This window comes from Ixodes scapularis, unplaced genomic scaffold (assembly GCF_016920785.2).
Source record: "Ixodes scapularis isolate PalLabHiFi unplaced genomic scaffold, ASM1692078v2 PGA_scaffold1__304_contigs__length_218370807, whole genome shotgun sequence".
Classification (NCBI taxonomy): domain Eukaryota; kingdom Metazoa; phylum Arthropoda; class Arachnida; order Ixodida; family Ixodidae; genus Ixodes; species Ixodes scapularis.
This window is the reverse complement of record NW_024609846.1, coordinates 12998443-13020978: the sequence shown is the minus strand read 5'-3', so window position 1 is coordinate 13020978 and position 22536 is coordinate 12998443. Positions and strand designations below refer to the sequence as shown.

At 49.9% G+C, this 22536-nt stretch overlaps 1 protein-coding gene across 1 annotated transcript; it reads right to left on the bottom strand.

Moving 5' to 3' along the window:
• Positions 1-925: 925 nt before the first annotated feature.
• On the bottom strand, positions 926-11165 carry LOC121836074. The gene is made up of 5 exons (XM_042290767.1): positions 11036-11165; positions 10476-10526; positions 6123-6293; positions 5050-5229; positions 926-1170 (listed from the first exon to the last, which is right to left on the bottom strand). Exons 1-5 carry the CDS (start codon positions 11118-11120, stop codon positions 995-997), a joined length of 663 nt encoding a protein of 220 aa, XP_042146701.1. The 5' UTR covers positions 11121-11165; the 3' UTR covers positions 926-994.
• Between the last annotated feature and the right edge of the window lie 11371 nt (positions 11166-22536).

The window sequence follows — 22536 nt, the reverse complement described above, 5'->3', positions numbered from 1 at the left end:
GTATTTTTGTTTTCTTACAATGTTACGAATCAAGTTTATGTAAGTGCATCTGTTACCGCGTTGTCTTCCGAATACCTTGTACTTGTGTTGCTTTGTATTTCCACGATTTTCCACTTTGCCATGCTCCCCAAGATGAGATGAGCAGTATTGGTAAATGAATAAATAAATAATTACTCAAATAAATACATTTTAATGATACAGTTATGAAGCATCTTCAGAAAACAAGCTGAGAATCTTGGTATTGACTAATAAAAAGTAAGGGGGAATTTGATATTTTTATTTGTTACTACGTCTATAGCTCTATGAATTCCTTCAAATATGTAAAAAAAGAACGTCATAATAATGGTGAGAAAATATCGCCATTAATCTTTTGCTAAAAACAAACAAGGTCAAAATATGAAAGCTCTCACGTTCTTTGAACGCGGCCATGCAGTGAGCAGGACGACGATTGCTTTGCAGCGCGTTTTTCATCTACATGATCACGCAGTAACTTCATATGACAACCTTTAGGGCAGCTCCGGTGTACAAAACAAACAAAGGTACGAAGAAGATCGAAGAAGAATCGTCCTACGCAACAAGACACCACGAAAAGCAAGCCCAAGGAATGGACTTACAAAGAGTATGGGGGGGCAAAGCTGTTACTGCGTTCGCAGAATTAATGCCTTCCCTCATAACAACTTCGGCTTCTCTTATAATTAAAACAATTGGATAATATTGTAAAATACTCCGGGTCAAGAGACTCTTTTCAAAAGTGCGCGCCGTAGGTAAACTTTGCCAATTAACCCAGTCCGTGATTGTATCGGCACGTAACCTGATCATCAGCTTACCCTATATTATACGCATGCATTTTGACCCCACCCCCCTCCTCACCCGCCAAAGGATAAAAAATGCTTCGAGAATGGTCTATTGGGCCACACGAATAATCTGGGTGTGCTTTGCTTTTTAATGTCCCGGCTTTAGTGAGAATAGAAAATCAGTGAGGTGACAAATGCGGTTAGGCGCAAGTTTTTTTGCACTCCTCCATCGACGTGGTCAGCGAGCTGGGGCACAGGTAAGCGTCCCAAAATTTGCACGTCTCGTCTACTGGGTCGTAGAAAAAGGATAGGGCGTCGTCCGGCCATATGCATTCGCGAGATCGGTGGGTGGAACACCGCCTGTCCCTCTTGCCATCTGGAAGGAAAAAGGCCTCATTAGGATCGCGTTGAGTACGAGGGAACGCCGATCCTAAACCAACAGAACAATCTTTATCAGCATTCCACGCGCAAGTGAAACCAACGGAAGCTCGGTGATCGTCCCGGAGGTCGGGCGTCTGCTGGGCTTCTTATTGCATTCAGTCGATGTATTGGTCCTTGCTTTCGTGCACTTTTAAATAAGTTTGAATAATGGGAACGAGTCATCTGAGCGTGGGACACCACGCTTGATAAACTAGACTCTTAAAATGTTCTCACATGAAGTGGCTTCTCAGGAGACCTCTCGGGTCTGCATGTGCTGCTACTGTGCAACGAGCAAGCGCTCTCAAGATAAAAAAAGAACATAGCGCCTTGGACTCTGTTTAAACCAACACTCGGAAGAGTTAGAAAGCCCGTGAGACGCTCACTTCCGGGACAAGCCACTTAGCTCCGGTGGCTTCACACCTTTTTGCTCAATGCTCCATCCGGCCCCCTAATAGAGACCATTGGGTTCCTTACATATGTGGCGCCTTTATATAACTGTCGTCTACAGGAAGAATGCGACAGTGCACGAAAGAGCTTGCGCCGTCTCGTGCTCTACCCGCGGATGCAAGCAGCAGGGTTATCGCTCAAGCAGAACGATCAAAGTTCTCGCGATGCATGGCGGCAGCGACGGCGCATCGAAAGAGGCTGGTGTGGTTGGTCTATTGTTACTAGCTAGTTTTTGTAAATCGTAAGCAGGGGCTTTAAGTGTCTGTACTCCGTTCCACATTAAAGTCCGGTCATAGACAACGTTACGACTCGATGCATCCATCAAGCAGCGCACAAAATGCATCGTCATGGCGCTCGTTACGGTGCGTTTGCTATCACTATACCAATCAGTCTGATGGGCACATTAAGCCGTCTGCTGTGCACGCGAGGCCACAGATAAGTAATTCAAGCTGGCCTGGTGTAGCCATTTGTCTTCTTGGTGTGGCAACCAGGCTACCTGGTGTGGCCATCAGACCCTTTGATGGGCACGCCAGGTTGGTATGCTGTTTAGATAAGCCTGGCTGGTGGACACACCATCAGATTTTCTGATGTTACACCTGGACTCTCTTATGTAATTTTTATTAAGCGGCCGAGCGCCGTAATGATTTACCTTTGGCGCTGCTTGAGTGACTTCATCGGCTTCAGCTTTGGATACGGTACGACGGGGTAAAATGAAGTATAAAGAGAGCTTGGACCGGAACTTTGAGTACGGATTGAGCATGGCCGCGCACGGCCCGGAATCCGAGGTAAAAGGTGTACTAACAGTCCATATAAGACTTTTCGGAAAGTTGCAGGAGACCATGCGTCTCTTCCGCATCGCACTCAGCTGCAAGAGGAGTTGTGGGGATTTCGCAACGTGCCCTCGAGCGTACTCGGACGCTTCGTATATATTCTGAACGCTGCACAATCCGTTTTCTCTGAGCATTGAGAGTTCAGGAACCTCGAGGAATAAAATGAACGCAAAAAAGGCCATCACCTGTCTTGGTTTGTTTCTTTACTGTGCCTTTGCGTTCTGAAATTACACAATGCTAAACGAACATAAACTTCGTAGTAAAAATAAATAAATAATAATAAAAAAAACCTGCGATGAGGAAAAAAATAGGACAAGTTTCAAAGTTTGTTTTTTATTTCTCACTATGGATCGTTCACCAGCTTGCCTGCGCAGCAACCCTTAATTATTTCATGTACTTCGTATTTTATTTCTGGGTAGTCTTTCCTGCGCCGTACATTGCATCGTCATAATGGTTCGAGCAGCCGGCTGGGGAGCCACATATTTCTAGTATGGTCTATTGAAGAGGTTTAGCAGAACGTTACTGCGGGTTACTGCGGGTACGGAAATGTTCCTGATGTGCGCTGAAAATAGATGTTCGAATTCGCGGTGCAAGCTTCTTCACGTCATGCCGCTCCAGGCGGTAGCTTGGGGTACCGCTATGCTAAATATCTCCAAGGGGAATGTGACGTAAGGTATTTAAAGACGTGCAATATGTTCTCAGCGGAAAACGTTGGAGATAATGTTGACTTATACTACTGACTATAAATGTTTTTGATACATGAACCTCTTATTTTACTTATAGAAATTGCTCCGTGAAGCTTAAAATTGGCAGCGGGCCGTTTTTTCTTGTCGTCATGTAGATCCAGAGTTGCGCTGGCGTGCGGGTAATGCGTTCAGCCACACCTGAGACCGAACGCTTGGGTCGAAAAAACACAAAACACGATTTTGCCAGTCATTCTTGCTCCCAGGTTAAGGCGTGAATGCAATTATCCACAGCTTCACCGAGCGGACGTCACATTGGAGTTCGTTTCCTTCCATTGGCATTTCAAAAATGTGTTAGACCCTACACTCTAAGAAATGCCTGCACATCTACTTACCCGCAAAACACCCAAAGAGGCAATCTCTGCGATCTACGAAATCAGTTAAGCGAATGATGAGGTGCAACATCTGTTTAGACCTAAAATTAAAGTCTGCAATGTGGCATTACGCAACGCAAAGCGTCAGGCTTGCATTGCGTAATGCCACAGCGAAGACTTAATTTTGAGGTCTAAACAGATGTTCCGCCTCATCATTCGCTGAGCTGATTTCGTAGATCGCAGAGATTGCCTCTTTGAGTGTTTTACGGGTAACTAGACACGAAGGCATTTCTTAGAGTGTAGGAAACAATATGTCTAGAATGACTTAAGTACGATTTACCTGGCGCATAACTGGGATATTCATGGAGACACATATACAAGTATCGAGGAACCTATACAGTCATTACGCGTTTTGTTAACTTTGGCTTGCGAATCACTGATTTTAGTATTATGATGGGGTCTTTGACGTCGCCATCACGCCACCATCACCATCTCCAATAACTCCCGCGGCCCGTCTGGGCAGCGCGGTTAAGTTCGAAACATAAGCATGGTTGAGGCGATATTGCGTGCAAGTTCGTCTGCTCTTGGTGCACCTCGCGCGTTTGTGTATCCCCAAACGGCGCTCACGTCCTTCTGCCCCCCCCCCCCCCCCCCCTTCGACCCGAACAATGGTGGTACGCACTTGGCTGCCTTGTTATCGCGGGTTCCCTGCACCTTCTAAATGTCGCTCTTAGAACGGCGAGCACCTCCCTGCGTTCCCATGAGCCAAAGACGCAATTTGGACCACTTTCTCGCCGTATAGTCAATGACAGCCTAAGAAATGCAGGGTGTGGCAATGGCCCGCATCTTGTTATCACTCCACAACCGATGATGTAGCTGCATTAGCTGGTAAGAACGGCGAAAAGCGAATCACGCAGCACGAAGCGTGAGCTTGACAAGCCACGCCCTGAGTTCTTAAGATGCGCCAGAAGCTCCTCCCACACCCTCATTACCACCAGGCACTGTCCCTCCGCGATGCGCAAATAGTCCGCTGCCAAGGCACACGTCGCTCTGGCGTCATATAAAAAGGTTGGTTCACGCACTTGGGTGGAGTTCGTCGAGTGCGACAGCAACGGCTTGCGACGCACCGGTTGCTATGCAACAGCTGCGTCGCAGGCCACTGCAGTTGCACTCGACCGGACTCTACGCAAGTGTGTCAATCGACCATAACTCGTAATGATGATACTGTCCCTGGTTGGTCCTGTGAAAGATTCAATGCCGTGGCTGGTGAGTGGCGGTGTTTATTTGGCGCATCCTCAACATTCCCACGGCCATATTCATGGAGCCTCTGCCTTCCTCACATAATGTGGTGGAGGTCTTGCGAGGTTCCATCGCTATACATGCTCCTAGTTGCTTGTACATGTCTTGAGACATCACACACACGTATTGTGCCTTAGCGTCGCGAGAAAGTGTCCACGTTCAAGACGAGGAACGCAAAACCAGCTGAATATGAATGAGGTACCTGGGACGCAGGTTGCGATGCAGGCTCGCTTGGTCCGAAATCCCTCGCTGACGCAGACCTGGGTAGGCACGCTGGCGCACTTGGAGTCCTGCGTCCAGATCCAGCCCAGCTTTCTGGAATGGTCTCCGCAAGGACACACCTTCAGCTCGGCCGCACACGTCGAAACCAGTGGCGGGTCACCTGCCGAATCGGAGGTGTAAGCGCGAAACACACGTGAACAAAAACTGCGCCGCATAGCGCCGAGTGGGGCAGTGTGGCATTCGGTCACGTCCTAGCGTCAGCGGTGGTGGCTATGGTTACACCATTTGGCATCGCAGCCGAATCGAATACTTAAAATGGCTGTCACTAGCGAAATTTGTTAGAATATGACACACTTTCCGAGCGAATTTTCCACACTTTTCGTCTCAGACCGTGCGCTGCAACCAACGAAGCAGGCTGCACGCATCCCTCATACATATACCTACCTCAATTATGCACGCATAAAGTCTTGCGCCCAAAGGATGGGATATATTAGCTCCTGAACGGCAAATACAGTTACCAAGTTCAATATGTGTTTTGTATTTTGTTTCTGCAAACTACTGTAGGAGAACTCATAACCACGTGAGAAGGCGTGTAGTCTTTTTCCCACAGTGTTCGTTTGCCGCAGTGTCGATGTTTTTTCTCCGATGTCTCGGTCAGGTTTTGTGTTTTATATCTTGTATCTGCTGATTGTTGCAAGGGGGTTGATGGCCACGTCAAAAGACTTTGAGTGTTCTTTTGCCACAGCCACCTAGACACAAGTTTGTCTGAAATAAAACTATTATAACAATATTGTAGTAATGTCACAACAGAAGTCGTTGGGCGGTCACAAGATGCCCGTCCGCGGGAAGTAGATAGATGAGAAAATGGTGTGAACTGGTTTTAAAGGCCAAAGGAGACTTCATGAACGTTGATAAAAAATATTCATAGAAGTTCCACAGCAGTAAGAAAGCAGTTCATGAAAGAAACGTTTACGCAGTACAAGGCGGTGCAAAGTTCACTATCGTATCGCAATTTCGACAACACATTTCTTTTTCGTCGCACCCGTGTCTTACCATAGCAGGCCTTTTGGCACTGAGACTCTGATGTGAACCTGGCGCGTTTTCCGCCGATGCAGATATCCTGACCGTCCCATGGCAGGCACTGGCCTCTTCCGCCTTCCATGACGCAGGCGTAGTGGGAACCTTTCGTGCACTTGCTTAGGTTTGTTGCAGCGATGCAATTTTCTGAAAAAAAGATGCACTTAAACTATGGCACACCTCTATAGTTCATAATAATTCGCGGGCAGCGAATGGATACATTCGGCTGCCCGATTTTGCGGGACACGGGAGGCACGAGCCGAAATGCGTCGCTGCGCCTCCTCACGGCGCTCCGCCGCTCTCCAGGACCAAGCTTTGCGCATGCGTGTCTTTTCGTGTTCGGGATAATGTCCCTCTTACTCGCTTCCGTCGGACGCGCACGACATAACCGCGAGCGGCGCAAGATGCCGCTTTGTCAACGGTCATGCCGCGCGTCTGTCTCAGCCGCAGTGATGGGTGACGAAGCTCGCGTGCTCCAGATATCGTTTATAGTAACGCCCCGTGACTATACCCTCAACTATTTGCCACAAGAGTAATCGAACTCATTGACCATCTATGGCCACTGACAGCTGAAGAGAAACAAATCGCGGCATATTATGATCTCGCCCTTTAGAGTTGTGTTTCGTTCCTTGGTGTTCGTACCTGCTGTTGCCGCAATCGTATAGGCTACGGAGCGATGACGACGTGCATTGAACTAGACATGCCCCGCGTTTTGTAAGATGTCGGTGAATCATGTATAGTGGCTTTCCTTTTTCAGTTGACTATCTGAGATCTAGTGTATTGCACTGTTTGCACCACATCCTTAATATCTGTTTCGCGACCGGCTCACTTAAGCGCTTTTCCTACGGCCAGTTATACTTCCGTTCGTCGCTGTTTGTATGATAAACTAGAATCCGAGAAACACGTTCTGGATAAACCTCATTTTGTGACGCCAGCTTCCCCCATGTGGGCGGCAAATTCAACGCGTCGGTCGGCGCTTGCTCGTTATAGTGCTATACTATCTTCGGGGTTATTGTTCGGTTTCTCGAAACATCTAAACACACAAAAGAGCAAACAATACTCCACTTCAAAGGATGTGCGCAGCATTGCGAGAACCGTGGACTTAAGTGCGTGGCTTTGTAAAGGGCTTTTCATAGTCCGAGTACCGTAAAACCCTTAAAGTTCGCGAGCCCTTAGTTATCGCAAATTTCGCGAATTGAGAAATTCGCGAAATTTAAAGGCACCCGAAAATTTCGGTTCTTATGAGTTTCAATACAGGTGTCAGGAACTCGCGAAATTTATTGGCAGCGATTATGCCCTCTGTGACCGATTCGAGGAAAATAGGGGTGCGAAAACTCGCGGTAAGTAAAGCCCCACTCCTTTCCCGCTACGCGTGACACGAGCATATAGTTGTAAACCCGAGACTGGGAATACGGACAAGGGACAAAAACAGAACGAGCGGCGGCCGAGCGCGCGCTCTCGTGTAGCGGCCGCCAGGGGCTATCTTGGAGCCGTTTCGCTCAGCTAATTAAAAAACGGAAATTTCTGTCCCTTTCTTTCGCGGTTACAGAAGCCGCTGGCTCCGCTCCATGGGATAGCTAGTGCTTTCGGATCAATAAACGTTCAGAGGAGTATCACGGGCAACTGAGAAACAAAGACAGGCCTAATTTCTCATTTCCTTTCATCTGTTTTTGACACTATTATTAGTGCAATTTGTACCACCCTGCGCTCTCGAGAATGCCTACATGCATGCAGCTCCGCAATACATTCATAGCGCAATCATCGACTCCTTTTTGGTCAGATGGACCAGCAAGGAAAGTGGGAGCTATCGTGCTTCCGTCGTTATGCACTTCCAAATAATAATCAAAAGGTGTGAGTATTTTTTTATATAGACCTTATGGTAGCTAGATTCCAAGAGCACTTGCTATCACAATTAGCTAAGCTAACTAACCTGTGGTGTCATGTAGTTGCAGAATTCTAAACGTGTTCAAGAGCGCTTTTATTTTGAAGCATTAAATAAAACATTATTTTAACGAGACTCGTTTCAGGCACCCCAGCCTTGATAACATCAATTCGCATCTTGGCCCAAATGGCTCTGGGTTTTGAGGTATGAGTTATTCGACAACTGTTGCGTGATCAAAACCGTCTCACCTGGCTTTCCTATAGCAATCTTCAAATGGCTGTCGCTCTTTGCTTCTAAAACCAGAATCCCCATGAAAGTCTCAAACGACATTCGTAGTCCTAACCAAAAGCACCTTACCTCTTCGAACAGTTTCATCTGAAAGACGAAATTGTTTTAAAAAATAGCAATATATAATGGGTACCTTTTAAAAAGTGAAAGCCGTTTACAACTCCCTGTAACGCCGAATTAGAGTGCAGCTCTTGAGGAGGAGGAGGGAAGGGTACTGAGGGGAAGGTAGACCCCTCCTCTTCCTCCTCCTCCTTCTCCTCCTCCTCCCCTCATTCTTTAATATGCTCCAGGGCGGTCACCTGACCTGGGGGGAGGGGGTCACGTGACCCCGGGGGGTGTCACGTGACTTCGGGGGGGGGGGGTCACGGGAACTCGGGGAAGGGACCACGTGACCTCCGCGGGTCCCGTGAGGTCACATTGGGGGGTCACGTGACCTTGGGGTGACCTTGGTTACGCCGACGGCGACGCCGACGCCGACGCCGACGCCGCTCAAGCCGGAAACGGGCGCCTAAGAGCTGCGCTATAAAACAGCAACAACAACTGCAACCACAACAGCAACAACAACTACAACAAGCATTTCAGGTGCAATTACGTCATCGGAAATTTCCAAGCAGTGTCCATATTACAGAATGCGACAGAGTTAAGGCTGGTGCTCACATTCATGACTGCCTACGACTACTCCGCAGACGGTCGTAGGCAGCCAGAAGGCGCTTGATTACCTTTTTTTAGCCTCTCGCTTCGTAAGCAGTCGCAAGTGTGTCGACCAGCTTTTAGAGTGAACAAGTGGTTGTCATTTTCTCTCGCGTTTCTCTCATAACTGATATTATGGCTTATTGAGCTCATCTGGTACAACAACTTGGGATTAAAATTGTGAAGGTTTTCAATATCACGACCGAGCAAAACGCAAAAAGCCGCCTAATGGCGCGTTTACACTTGCCGACCGGTGGGCGGATCCGCGCAGGCGGCGGAAAGTGGATTTCTGTGCCGGGTGGTGAAACCGACTCGTCGCTGGCGGAAAATCTGGATGTGGGTACCGCACTGATTCAGATTTTCCGACGGTGACGAGTCACTTTTGCCACCCGGCTCCAAAATCCACTTTCCACCAGCGCGGAAACGCCCGCGAATCCGCAAGTGTAAACGCACCAAAAGTCCCTTTTGCGCTTCAGGGTTACCCATACACTCCTAAAGACAAAAACAAATTGGGGTGTCTACTTTCCTGCAAAGCACTCGGGAGCACCAATCCCCGTAATTTTTGACTCTCTCAATTACTTTGCGGGGAAAATGGCGCTCGAGACTTTTTAGAGCGTACGGACACTGTATGATTGATAAATCTTGATACTTGATAAATCTGAGTTGATAGCAACTCTAGCTGTACATCATTACCAAAGTTGGTTTCCCAGGTATACACATTCGACCGTGCAAGCACTGTTGATGAGATGCACTTAGTTCTGTTGGTAAAGTGAAAAATACCGGCAATCACTTGTCTGCTAAATTATAATTGCTAAATAGAAGGGGCCAGGTCGTGTGTGCTATGCGGAGCGCAAGTTCGTCTGCTTCTTTTGCAGGGGTTGTCATGACGTCAGAACGAGGCCGAGCTCTGATTGGCTCTGATTGACGGATAGTGGGTAGACTTCAAAGCAAATAGCCTTGAGGTCTACCCACTATCCTTCATTCAGAGCCAATCAGAACTTTGCATTCTGACGTCACCATCCCCTGCAAAAGAAGCAAACCAACTTGCACTCCGCATAGCCACTGGGATTTTAAGAAGCGTAGGGTGTCGTCAGTCCCGGCCATTTTACTATCGCTCCTCATTCAGTGGGTTTGCAGCGTTAGCCAATGAGAACGCCGAAGAATAAATTAAAAATCAGAAAGTGTGAACATAGTAGGCTACACCCTGCGTTTCTTAAGTTGTCGGTGACGTGGGAAACATGGGCTCAAACTCGATGTGATCGGTGGGTTCTGTGATCATACACGGCTGATAGGAAACATCACCAGAGACACGTGGGATCATCGGAACGTATGGTCGATTGCATAAAATGATTAGGTCGAAGCTTCATAGCTATCTTCTGCTAGGCGAAATCCGACCAATAACCGACCTGCCAAACAAAAACACACAAAAAAAGAAAGAAAGATGTATTTGATTTAATCTAGTGCCTTACTCAACTCCGGAGACTTGACGACCATGGCTGATTGCAACGGAAAGCTGCCCACTGTAAAAAAAAAAAAAGAAAAAAAATAATTTTTTTTTTTTTTAAAGTTGTGTTATATTGGAGAAACGCTGTATCTACTTGCAGCATTGCCTCTAAATGAAATCCCATTTCTGAACATCGATATAAAATTCAGTCACTGGAAATTGTGAGCGTAGCTTAAACAATGTCTCACCGGCGTTAACGAGATACTGAACCGAAATTTCGAGCTCGCGAAACAAGGCTCGACGGACAGGCGGGACGCTGCAAAACCCCCAAAAAATCACTCATACAGCGATACCTCTAAGGGATCGCCGTATTTCTGGAAAATAAGTGCGCGATTGAAACACTGCCGACGAGGCTGACGAGAAGAGTCACGTCACGATTCCCATTCCCTCTCGTCCTCGCTACGTCCCGTCGAGCTGGTGAACCGAAGTGAGGTTTCAAGCCGTGCGGCGCCCCAAAATGCCTTACGTGCAAACATATATGGCTACTTTGTTTGAGTCACGTGTACATGTCTGGCCCGCACTCACGGGCGGTGGCTGCGATGCCGAGCAGGATGACGGTGGCGGCGACTCCCAAGACGCAGACCATCCCCAGGCGTGTGTCCCTCGCCATGTTTCTGATTGGGTGAGCACCAAGGCGGTCCTCGGCGTAGTTCCATACCCTGCGACAAGGGTTTCGAGATTCGTCCTGAACACGGAAACTCAACAAACTCAACGAGCGTTCCCGGATTATGATTATTCGCGACGTAGCGAGAAGTTTGAGTATCGCCACCTGGTGGACATTTTTCGCAACCCAGAGTGAGGATAGTTCTACTTCCTCTGCTGGTGAAAGCATGTGCAATGCCAATCTTTTCTGTACTATGTAAATTAAAACGTAACCGCGCGGGTAGCACGTGCACTGCCCATAGTGAGCAAAATAAAATCGCCTCTAGCGAGCCACTGTGAATAGGGAGCATTCACTGGCGGCCATAGCTCTGTGCGCGACTGCCAGGCGCGTGCTGATGGCGAGCTTCCATAGTTCTTTTGCAAAATGCATTCCACGCCGTCGAGGCTGCCTGTCTTAGCAGCCTATTAATGTGAGCTCCTTCCGAGTACGCGCTCTAAACAATGCCCTCAAATATGGCGGCCAGAGAATACCGCCTATCCTCCGGTTTACATTAAATGGACCATAAAACGAGTTTTCAACTTCTTCCTCCTTAGCTTTAATCCTCGGCCCGAAAAGCAAAATGAGAAGTCACATGGCCGTGACGTGCTTGGGCACCGGATGGGACAAGATCGAGCTTCTTCCTCGATTTCTAAGCACACCGCGGAACTTGTCATTCGCAAGTTAGGATAAGTGCCGTCACGCCGTGACTCATTGGCCACGAACGCGAATTCGAATATTCGTCAACGATTACTGATTGTTGGCGAGCACATACGTCCGAGTGACACAGCGCTCGTGTACAATGCGTGGGCCGCACTCTAAAAAAAGCCTGTGCGTCTACTTCCACGCACAACACCCGGAGAGTCAATCAGCGCAACTTAGGGAGGCAGCTCAGCGTATGCCAATGCCTAAACATATGTTTAGAACAAAAAAAAACGCAGTCTGAGTTGTGACATTAAGCAATGCAAGCGTGACGTTTTGTATTGCCTAATGTCACAACTCAGACTCCGTGTTTCGGTTTAAACATATGTTTCCGCACCGTCATTCGCTGAGCTGCCTCCGCAAGTTGCGTTGATTGGCTCTCCGAGTGTTGTGCGGGAAAGCAGACGCACAGACCTTTTTTTTTAGAGTGCGGGTTCTGTTGATGGGCACCGCGGGTGCATCATGGGGGAAAGGAGGTAAGAAATAGACCGATATATTTAATATTTTTCGTACCGAAATGCTGGATTTTGGCTTTCTACAGTCTAAAAAAAGCCCGTGCGTCCACTTTCCTGCAAAACACTCTGAGAGCCAATGAACGTAACTTACGGAGGCAGCTCAGCGAATCACAATGCGGAAACATATGTTTAGACCAAAACACGCAGTCTGAGCTGTGACATTAAGTAATGCAAAACGTCATACTTGCATTGCTTAATGTCACAACTGAGACTGCGTTTTTTGGTCTAAACATATGTTCGGCATCGTCATTCGCTGAGCTGCCTCTGTAAGTTGCGGTAATCGGGTCTCCGAGGCATGGTGCGAGAGAGGACGCACGGGCTTTTTTTAGAGTGTACGTTCTCTTTCGTTTGGTCGACCAAACGATTGGTAAAGTGTAAATTTCGGATTTAAAATCGCATATCCCAGCCCCAAAAATCATTTCGAGGACCCTTCAAGTTCGACCGCTGCCAGAGCTACCATCCGACGGAGGAAATCTAGCAGCGCCAAAAGTGCATAGTCACGGCGCTTATGGCCTTTTTTCGTTTGTTATAACCGGCTGAACCAATCGTGCACAGCGAATGCGGCCTGATCCTGAGCTTTTTTCTTCGCAGTTTAGTCGGTGAGAGTAAACGAGGCAGGAGGGCCTCACCGCTCATTCACACTGGAAGCGGGTCCGCGTTCGCAAAGCGGTTGCGAATGCGGTTGTTTAAAGATCCAGTACAATTGCACGCGCACTCGATGACATCAAGAGCGCGTGCAATTGTACTGGATCCTTATACAACCGCGTTCGCAACCGCTTTACGAACGCGGATCCGCTTCCGGTGTGAATGAGCGGTTAGAGAGATGAACTGGCAGCTGAAAGTGCCGCCATGTTGTACGTGTTTCACCACTACACACGTGACCTTATAATTTTACGTCTAGATTTTAACGAAGTAGTGAGCACAACTAATTGCGTATTGATCTTGAATAATAGTACCGACAAGATAGGTTATGTTTCGTTTGTTTTAAATCCAAAATGTGCTTTTACGATAAAAACTCGGGCAGCTTCGCAATGGCTCCACTAGATTCCGTCAGCCGCGGTGCTGTATTTCGGGTTTTTATCGGAGCTAGACACTGTTCTATGCGCCTAAGAGTATCGAAAAAATAGTTTATCATGTATTTTACAGTGATCGCGATATAAATCTCGGCTTAGTTTTACGTAAAAGCCTCAGGATTTGGTGCGGTCACGTGCTTAGTGGCCGAAATTGCACAACATGGCTTCAACCAAGTGGGGCTCACTTTTGCCTGGTGAACGGGATACCAGTTTATCGCTGTAAGCCCTTTCACCTAGTGAGCGATAGTTAACGAAAAAAAGACGACGTGCGACGTGACGAGGCACGTTTGGCGCGACTTGGTTGGCTGCATCTGATCCTAGCGTCGGCTAGGAGCTTCCCTAACAATAGGGAGTATTATTGGGGAAGAATGCAATGTGAATAGTTCTCGTGTTTTGACACGATTCTTGAACTTTATTATTATCTCTACTGTTTCTGATCTCGGCACCCCTGTACGACCAACCCCAGGCTGCCCATTAATTCCCAACTTTTTGGGACATCAACACCTCGGCGCATGCATTAAAATGAGAATTTCGACTGAACAACAACAATAATGGCAATGTTCCCCGGTAGTAATTTAGATGACAGTCGTACAATATTAATACGCATTAATTAAACTTTCGGACGGGTATAACATTTATTCCACGGCTCTACAATTTTTTTTTAGTGAATCCGATAGGCATACATTTACAAAATATTCTTTTGCCGACAAGATGTCGTAATGTTCCCAAGGACAGTAATTGCCTGGGTGTCACAGAACGCAAATAAGTTAAAATTTTGATATTGTCACGGGTGGGGACTAATAAACAAGAAATAAACAGGAATAAATAAACGTTTAATGTGGCGAACTTGTGCCAAAAATAAAAGGGTACACAAGAAAGATAACAACAGAGCGTCGCGGGCGTCGAAGGCGGCGAAGCAGCACGATCAAACGCTGAGGCGAGACTGACTTGACAAGGTCGCGGGCGGCCTCTTATCTAGAGTGCGTCGCTATCTCGAAGATTCGGCGAAAGCGGCTCGAGCGTCGCGTGATCGGGCGAGAATGAACACGCACTTTCTAGAAAACAAAAGCAGGAATAAATGATAGAAGTTACGTGCGGTACATGAATAAACGAGAACTTTCTAGAGGTCCGTGACCGAGCGTTACTTTCTCAGCCCTGGGCGCGGCATTATCCCCCCCCTTTAAAAGTGCATCGTCCCGATGCAGCACAAAAACGGAAAACAAAAAACAAAAGGACAGCAGAATTGCTAGCCGGAGTTCACAGTCCACAGTTCACTCGTCGACGAGAGTGGAGAGTCCTATCGTTCGTAATACGGCTTCAGCCGGACGACATGCACCACCTCGGGTCGCGGCTGACGTCTTGCAGATGGGCGCGTTCCGTCGGGTAGAACTTCGTAGTTCAGATCGCCGAGGCGTCGGATGATCTTGTAGGGCCCAAAGTAGCGCTTCAGAAGTTTTTCGCTGAGACCGCGACGACGAATCGGCGTCCACACCCAAACTCTGTCTCCGGGCTGGAAGTGGACGTCGCGGCGACGAAGATTATACCGGCGAGCGTCGACATGTTGCTGGTCTTGAATTCGTAGTCTGGCTAGCTGGCGGACCTCTTCTGCCCGTTGAGCAACCACCTGGGCGTCATCGCTCCCGTCGTCGACTGACTCGTGCGGCAACATAGAGTCTAGCATAGTCGTCACCGCCCGGCCATACACCAGCTGGAAGGGCGTCACTCCTGTGGTCTCTTGCACTGCTGTGTTGTAGGCGAACGTGACGTAGGGCAGCACTTCGTCCCAGGTCTTGTGCTCCACGTCGACGTACATAGAGACCATGTCGGCGATTGTTTTGTTGAGCCGCTCCGTCAACCCATTGGTCTGCAGATGGTATGCCGTTGTTCGACGGTGTTCGGTGTGGCTTAGACGCAGGATCTCTTGGGTCAACTGTGCCATAAACGATGACCCTCGGTCTGTGATCAGTACTTCGGGGGCGCCATGAAGGGGGACGATGGACTCGATGAAGAACTTGGCGACTTCGACAGCAGTCCCCGAAGGAAGGGCTTTCGTCTCGGCGTAACGAGTAAGATAATCGGTGGCGACGATTATCCAGCGGTTCCCCATCGTCGACGGTGGAAAAGGACCCAGCAAATCCATTCCAATTTGCTGGAAGGGCTTGGTTGGCGGGGTAATCGACTGAAGGAGACCTGCTGGCTTTGACGGTGGTTTCTTGCGTCGCTGGCACTCATGGCACGATCGTGTGTAGAGGTGGACGGTCTTCGGAAGCTTTGGCCAGTAGTACTTGTCACGAATCCGGGCAAGGGTCCTGCTGTAGCCGAGATGTCCGGCCGTTGGGTCCTCGTGGCACGCTTGAAAAATTTCTTCTCGGAGGCTGGCGGGGACAACCAGTAGCCAGGGGGTTTCGCTGGTTCCGAAATTCTTTCTGAAGAGCACGCCTCGCCGCAGGACAAAGCTCGGTAGGTCCCGAGAAAAGACCCGTGGGACAGAGCGTCCTTGACCTTCGAGGCTGTCGATTACGGAGCTAAGTTCCGCGTCGTAGCGTTGCAGTGCCCTCATGTCGGTAGCATTAACTGCGCCTAGAAAACGGGCGTCGTCATCGTCGTCCGCGCCGGAGATTGGAGGTTCGACTGGAGCCCTAGACAAACAGTCAGCGTCATTATGCTTGCGGCCAGACTTATGCACAATGGTTACGTCGAATTCCTGCAGTCGAAGGCTCCAGCGGGCGAGGCGTCCGGACGGATCCTTGAGGTTTGCGAGCCAGCAGAGGGCGTGGTGGTCTGTGACCACGCGAAACGGGATCCCGTACAAGTACGGGCGGAACTTGGTTATCGCCCAGACGACAGCAAGACATTCTTTGTCGGTCGTTGAATAATTCTGTTCTGCCTTAGACAGCGCCCGGCTTGCGTAAGCGATTACTCTTTCTGCCCCTTCTTGTCGCTGAACGAGTACCGCACCGAGACCGGTATTGCTGGCGTCCGTGTGGATTTCAGTCTCCGCCAACTGGTCAAAATGTCCGAGGATAGGGGGCGACTGGAGCCTTCGCTTGAGTTCGTCGAACGCTTGCTCTTGCTCCTCTCCCCACTGGAACTGCACGTCGTCTTTCGTCAGATGCGTCAGCGGTGCAGAAATTTGCGCAAAGTCACGAACGAAACGTCTGTAATAGGCGCACAGCCCAAGGAATCTTCGAACGGTCTTCTTGTCTGATGGCTTCGGGAACTCGGCGACAGCGGACGTCTTGGCGGGATCAGGGCTTACACCCTGAGCACTCACGACGTGGCCCAAGAATTTCAGCTCAGCATAGGCGAACCGACACTTGGAAGGCTTGAGGGTCAACCCAGCAGCTTTGAAGGCGTGTAGCACGGCTCGCAGTCGTCTCAGGTGCTCGTCGAATTCGCTTGCGAAGACCACAACATCGTTGAGGTAGACGAGACAGCTTTGCCATTTCAAGCCGGCAAGGACGGTGTCCATAACGCGCTGGAAGGTTGCCGGCGCTGTGCACAGCCCGAACGGCATTACTTTAAACTCATACAGTCCGTCCGGCGTGACGAAGGCCGTCTTCTCACGATCTCGTTCGTCGACATCAATCTGCCAGTACCCGCTCTTCAAGTCCATCGACGAAAAGTATCGGGCGTCGCGTAGCCGGTCCAGGGTGTCGTCGATGCGTGGCAGCGGCTAGACGTCCTTCTTTGTTACGGCGTTCAGTCGGCGATAGTCTACGCAGAACCGAAGAGTCCCGTCTTTCTTTTTCACCAGGACTACCGGTGAAGCCCACGGACTGCTTGAGGGCTGGACAATGTCGTCGTCAAGCATTTCTTGTACCTGCTGCTGGATGGCTTCCCTTTCTTTCACGGAGACCCTGTACGGCGGCCGATGCACAGGGAGTGCGTCGTCATCAGTAATTATCCGATGTTTCGCAACCGTCGTTTGGCGCACTTTCGACGACGCGGAGAAGCACTCACTGAACTCGGCGAGAAGGTCACGAAGTTGTCGTCGTTGTGGGGCTGGGAGGGATGGGCCGATGTCGAGCTCTGAGGACGTGATTGTGTTGTTCTGCGTCGGAGAGGCGTCTTCTGAGATCACGGCGATCGCGGCTGAGTCTTCAATTTCCTCGACGTAGCCCACAGCTGTACCCTTTGTAAGGTGCTGCGACTCTTGCCGGAAGTTGGTGACAAGGGCTACGGTGCGCCCGTCCTGGAACTCTGTTACGCCTCTTGCAATGCCAATCCCTCGTCCGAGGAGAAGTTGGACGCTTCCTTCCAGCAGTGCTACACCGCAGGTGGCTCCTTCGGTCCCAACGGGCACAAAGACACTCGACAGCGGCGGCAGGTTTACGTGGCTGGCGAGGACTCGCACGGCAGCTAACGTCGGTTTGGTATTTTTCACCGATGGGATAGGCTTCCGAAGCGTCAGCTTGTTCTCCGCAAGGTCGATGATGGCGCCGTATTCACACAGGAAGTCCATTCCGAGAATGACGTCCCTCGAACAGTCTTGCAGAACGACGAACTTCACAGGGCATGTTTCGCCGTGAATCTCGACGCGAGCGGTGCATCTCCCGACTGGTGTAATCAGGTGTCCTCCGGCGGTTCTTATTTGTGGTCCATCCCACGGCGTCATGACTTTTCGAAGGCGGCGAGAGAGCCTCCCACTCAAGACTGAGTAGTCTGCTCCGGTGTCCACGAGTGCCGATGAGTCGAGGCCGTCGATAACAACGTTTAGGTTGTTGGACACCGAAGCAGGAGCGTCGTTGTGATGCGTAGCGTCGCGAGAGTGGGAGCGCTCCGTCGTTCTTGGAGGCTCTTTACGTCGGTCGTCTTCGGCAACTCCACCTCCAGGGGTTGCCGCGCCTAGTTTCCCCGGCGAGGAGCGAGGGGCGACAGGCTTTCACGTCGGGGTCGGTGCATGGGCAAAGCTGGACGTCGGGGCGAAGGCGACCGGAACTCTCGGCGGGACGCAGGCTCGGGCGACTGAGGTCGTCGCAGGTACTCGTCGATCTCCGTAGGGCGTTCGCCATTACGGGGGCGTGGGTCGTTCGGGTGGAACCCCCGCAGCCCGAGTCGTCGGTATGGGCATTGGCGGTAGGTGTGGTTTGCTTCTCCGCAGTGGAAACACAGTGGGCGTCGGTCGGGCGTTCGCCACACGTCGGTCTTCCGAGGTGCGCGGGGCTCTTGGGCGGCGTACTGCACCTGGTCGTCGCGGCGGTGGTCGTGCTGCGGCGCAGGAGAACGACGTCGGAGCGGCGCAACATAGGCTGGAGGAGGAGGCGGTGGCCTTCGGGCCACTGCGGCGTAGGTCAGGGCGGGCTCTTCGGGTGGTGCTACGCAGGCAGGAGCCTCCGGTTGAATTGCCCGCTGGACTTCTTCGCGCACCACTTCGGCGATCGACAGCTCAGCCGGCTGGTTGGCAGCAGGCAGCAGCTTCCGGAGCTCCTCCCGGACGATGTCGCGGACGATTTCCCGAAGGCCGTCGACACCGGTGGCGTTCAGGTCTGGTCGGCAAGATGCGGCGGTTCGAGGAGCAGGCACGCCGGCGAGTCGATGATAATGGCTTGCTCGGGCCGACAGCGCTCGCTCGATGTTAGTGGCTTCCGCCACAAAACCGTCGACGGTTGTTGGGGGATGGCGGACAAGGCCCCCAAAAATTTCAGCCTTCACGCCACGCATAAGGACGCGAAGCTTCTTCTCTTCGGCTGCCTCCGGATCGGCTCGGGCGCATAGGCGCATGACATCTTCTATGAAGCTTGTCACGGTTTCGTTGGGGCCCTGCACCCTGGTTTGAAGAAGGTCCTCTGCTCGCTGCCGACGGTGGTGGTTGAGGAACGTTCGCTTCAACTCGGCGGCGCAGGACTCCCACGTAGTGAAGGACGCTTCGTGGTTTTCAAACCAATGCCTCGCTGTCCAGCAATTGTGGCGGGCAACGCGTTCATACTGGTCAATCCAGTCTTCGACGTCTTCGTACTGCTCGCCGTGGAATGGAGCCGGTGTCCGAGGAGCGACGGGTAGGTAGACGACGGCAGGAGCGGCGGGGGTCTGCGACTGGTTGGCCATCGTCGGCTGCCTGGTCCTGGGTGGTAAAGGTCCGTATTCCGGGTGTAGCCCTTGGGTTCGGCGACTTGATCGAGTCTCGATCTGGTCTTCGTTGGGTCCTCGGGAGCTTGGGTTCGGACTTGCAGTGCGGGAACTTGGGGGGCTGCGCTGCACCAACATGCGGTACCCCGCACCTCCACCAAAATGTCACGGGTGGGGACTAATAAACAAGAAATAAACAGGAATAAATAAACGTTTAATGTGGCGAACTTGTGCCAAAAATAAAAGGGTACAAAAGAAAGATAACAACAGAGCGTCGCGGGCGTCGAAGGTGGCGAAGCAGCACGATCAAACGCTGAGGCGAGACTGACTTGACAAGGTCGCGGGCGGCCTCTTATCTAGAGTGCGTCGCTATCTCGAAGATTCGGCGAAAGCGGCTCGAGCGTCGCGTGATCGGGCGAGAATGAACACGCACTTTCTAGAAAACAAAAGCAGGAATAAATGATAGAAGTTACGTGCGGTACATGAATAAACGAGAACTTTCTAGAGGTCCGTGACCGAGCGTTGCTTTCTCAGCCCTGGGCGCGGCAATATTTCTTCCAAACGTTTTTTCTCAAGGAACGGATGTCTCAGAAAGTTGGCCATGTGTTCTTCATTCTCGGATCTCTTCAACACCCTTCTACTTTTTGTGATTTGGTTCTAAGCTTCGGGGTTATAAAATATGCACAAAAATGCCTTGCGATACGGTGTGCTGCCTCATCTTATGTGTCTGACGTGGTGCTTACCCTCCCAGATACTGTCTTTCTTCACGATTTGCTGAAATAAAACGAAGTGTGTTAACCCATGTCAACCATGGCATAAAACAGACCAACACCTTTCTGATAAGAAAGCCTAAGTGTTCAATTTTCCTGCGTCATTAAAGAAGGCCATTGTAGGCCACAAATTGGACACGACTACGGCGTTAGTGTTCAGCTCGGAATCGATTTCCAATCTGTGGCCTTCGGTGGCCTCCTTTTGTGGCGCAGGAAAATTCAGCTCTTAGGCTTTCTTGAAGGCTATCTGCTGCCCACGACAGATTTTAGCCCGAAGTTTGAGCTTCGCGTAATATTTCTGTCTACCGACGTCAAACGAGCGCATTAGCTGTAGACATAGTGATCAAACTTGTACTTAACGCATTACAAGCACTTGTTTGTAGTCAAGTTTTTCGGTTACGATATAACGACTGATCGAGTTACTTTTGAAGAGAAGGAACAAGAAATGCATTTTTGTTACTTTCTGGAAGAATAACAATTAAAAGTGTTTGGTCACTTCTGGAGAAGAGCTCTCACTCAGCTCTCTCCTGCGATTGTCAAGGCGCAAATAAAAGCTAGATAAACAATAAAAAGATGTGCACAATGCACAACGTCAAAGGCGGCTCGAGCTTTTTTGATATCAGTTGCTCAATGCATTTTTTTATTATCCCTACTAATAAAAAACGTTGAATGGACACATAATCGATTAAAAAGATGGATTGTCGGGTTATTTTGACAGTTTTTTTTTTGTGATACTTATGTCGTTTGCTTTGCTGTTCATTGTTACCGCGCCTGTTGTTGTTTCTGCTACTGTCGCCGCCTGCGGAACGCGCGCCGCTTTTGAGTCAAAAAGATCGTCTGCTAAAGACGCCGGCTCTCGGCGCCGTATGCGCGTTCGTTGGCGGCAGTTGGCGTCGTGACTGCTTGCGCCATCTCTTGTCTCCCGTGCGAAACGGCGCCGTATTGTGTGAAGACCGGTGGCTTCGCTGCGTTTCCATAGGAGCTAAGCCTTTTTCTTTCTTTACTTTTTCCTCAGGTAAGTTCGCTCTTCGCAAATGTCAAAAAAAAAAAAAAAAAAGAAAGCACCATCTCTGGGCAACGCAGCACAAAGTTTTAGGGCGATAGGTTAAGAAACCGAATTTTGCGGCCGATATAAAGAGCCTGGCCGCTCCTTGAATCACCCAGTATATTAACGAAAGCTTGCCGGTCGCCGCTATTCCGCATAGAAATACATTACGAAGGAGCATACACGGGAATGACGAGGTACTATTGGGAGCTAGGGGGTCCATCGCCGACTCACCTGTCTCTCTGTCGGTCCAGCTGTCTTCTACGTCAGGTGCTAATTCTGCCTGGTCACTCATGGTTCGTTTTAACGTTGGTTTGTTTCTTCCTTCTTATCTTCGAATGAACCCGCGAATCGTGACCCGTGCACGCCACCAAAAATTAGCACGTGCATTCAGAGCTCCTTATCTTCCTCTGCTGGTGAACCATAGAGACCAGTGTCGTGGCTAGAATTACTGAATACAGGGTGTCGCAAAAGAAAATTTACACGGTCTTTTTTACCGCAAAAATAAACTAGGCATCGCCGAACGCTCATGTTCCGCCCAAAGGTAGAGCTAGAGGTCACAACCAGATGCCAATGTTTCAGCTTGATCCGATAACTTAATCAAAAGTTATAAGTGATTTTCTGAAACGTTCAGTGGGAAAATGGAGGCCATTTTTGCCTGCTTTCGGTTTTTGGTGCCATAGAGTTCCATGTGTTTGAAAACTCCGTCGGCCGCCATTTTCCCATTGAAATTTTCCGAAAATTACTTATAACTTTTGATTAAGTTATCGGATCGGACTGAAACTTTGGCATCTGGTTGAGACCTCTAGCTCTACCTTTGAACGGAGAATGAGCTTTCGGCGATGCCTAGCTTATTTTTGCGGTGAAAAAGACCGTGTAAATTTTCTTTTGTGACACCCTGTAGGTACTGAAGGGGTACAAAAACGAAATGAAGTGACCGCAAAGCTCCCTACCCCTCATTTCAAAGTCGGTCAGCAAGAAGCACAATGCGTATCGCGCTCGTGACGTCAAGATTTCCTGCACGGTCAAGGATGCTGTAGTCGTGAGCACCGTTGCAGCTTGCTTGCGTCAACGCGTGACAATCTCCGAGGGCTGTACGCCCTATACCCTATACATTGCTTGCCCGTAAAGTCATTCGCGGCCATGCCGGTATTTTATGTTCCACAGGCGTTCAGTTCGCCGTGTTAAAGTTTCACACCGCAGACGTAATAA

What these genes read in the sequence shown, in the direction of transcription:
- LOC121836074 (XM_042290767.1), bottom strand. Translation starts at nt 11,120, where the DNA reads ATGGCGAGGGACACACGCCTGGGGATGGTCTGCGTCTTGGGAGTCGCC. An exon ending in CGTCAAGTCTCCGGAGTTGA is followed by an intron (nt 6,294 to 10,475) that starts GTAAGGCACTAG and finishes TCTTTTTTTCAG; the next exon opens with AAAATTGCATCGCTGCAACA. An exon ending in CATCGCAACCTGCGTCCCAG is followed by an intron (nt 1,171 to 5,049) that starts GTACCTCATTCA and finishes TTTTCCTTCCAG; the next exon opens with ATGGCAAGAGGGACAGGCGG.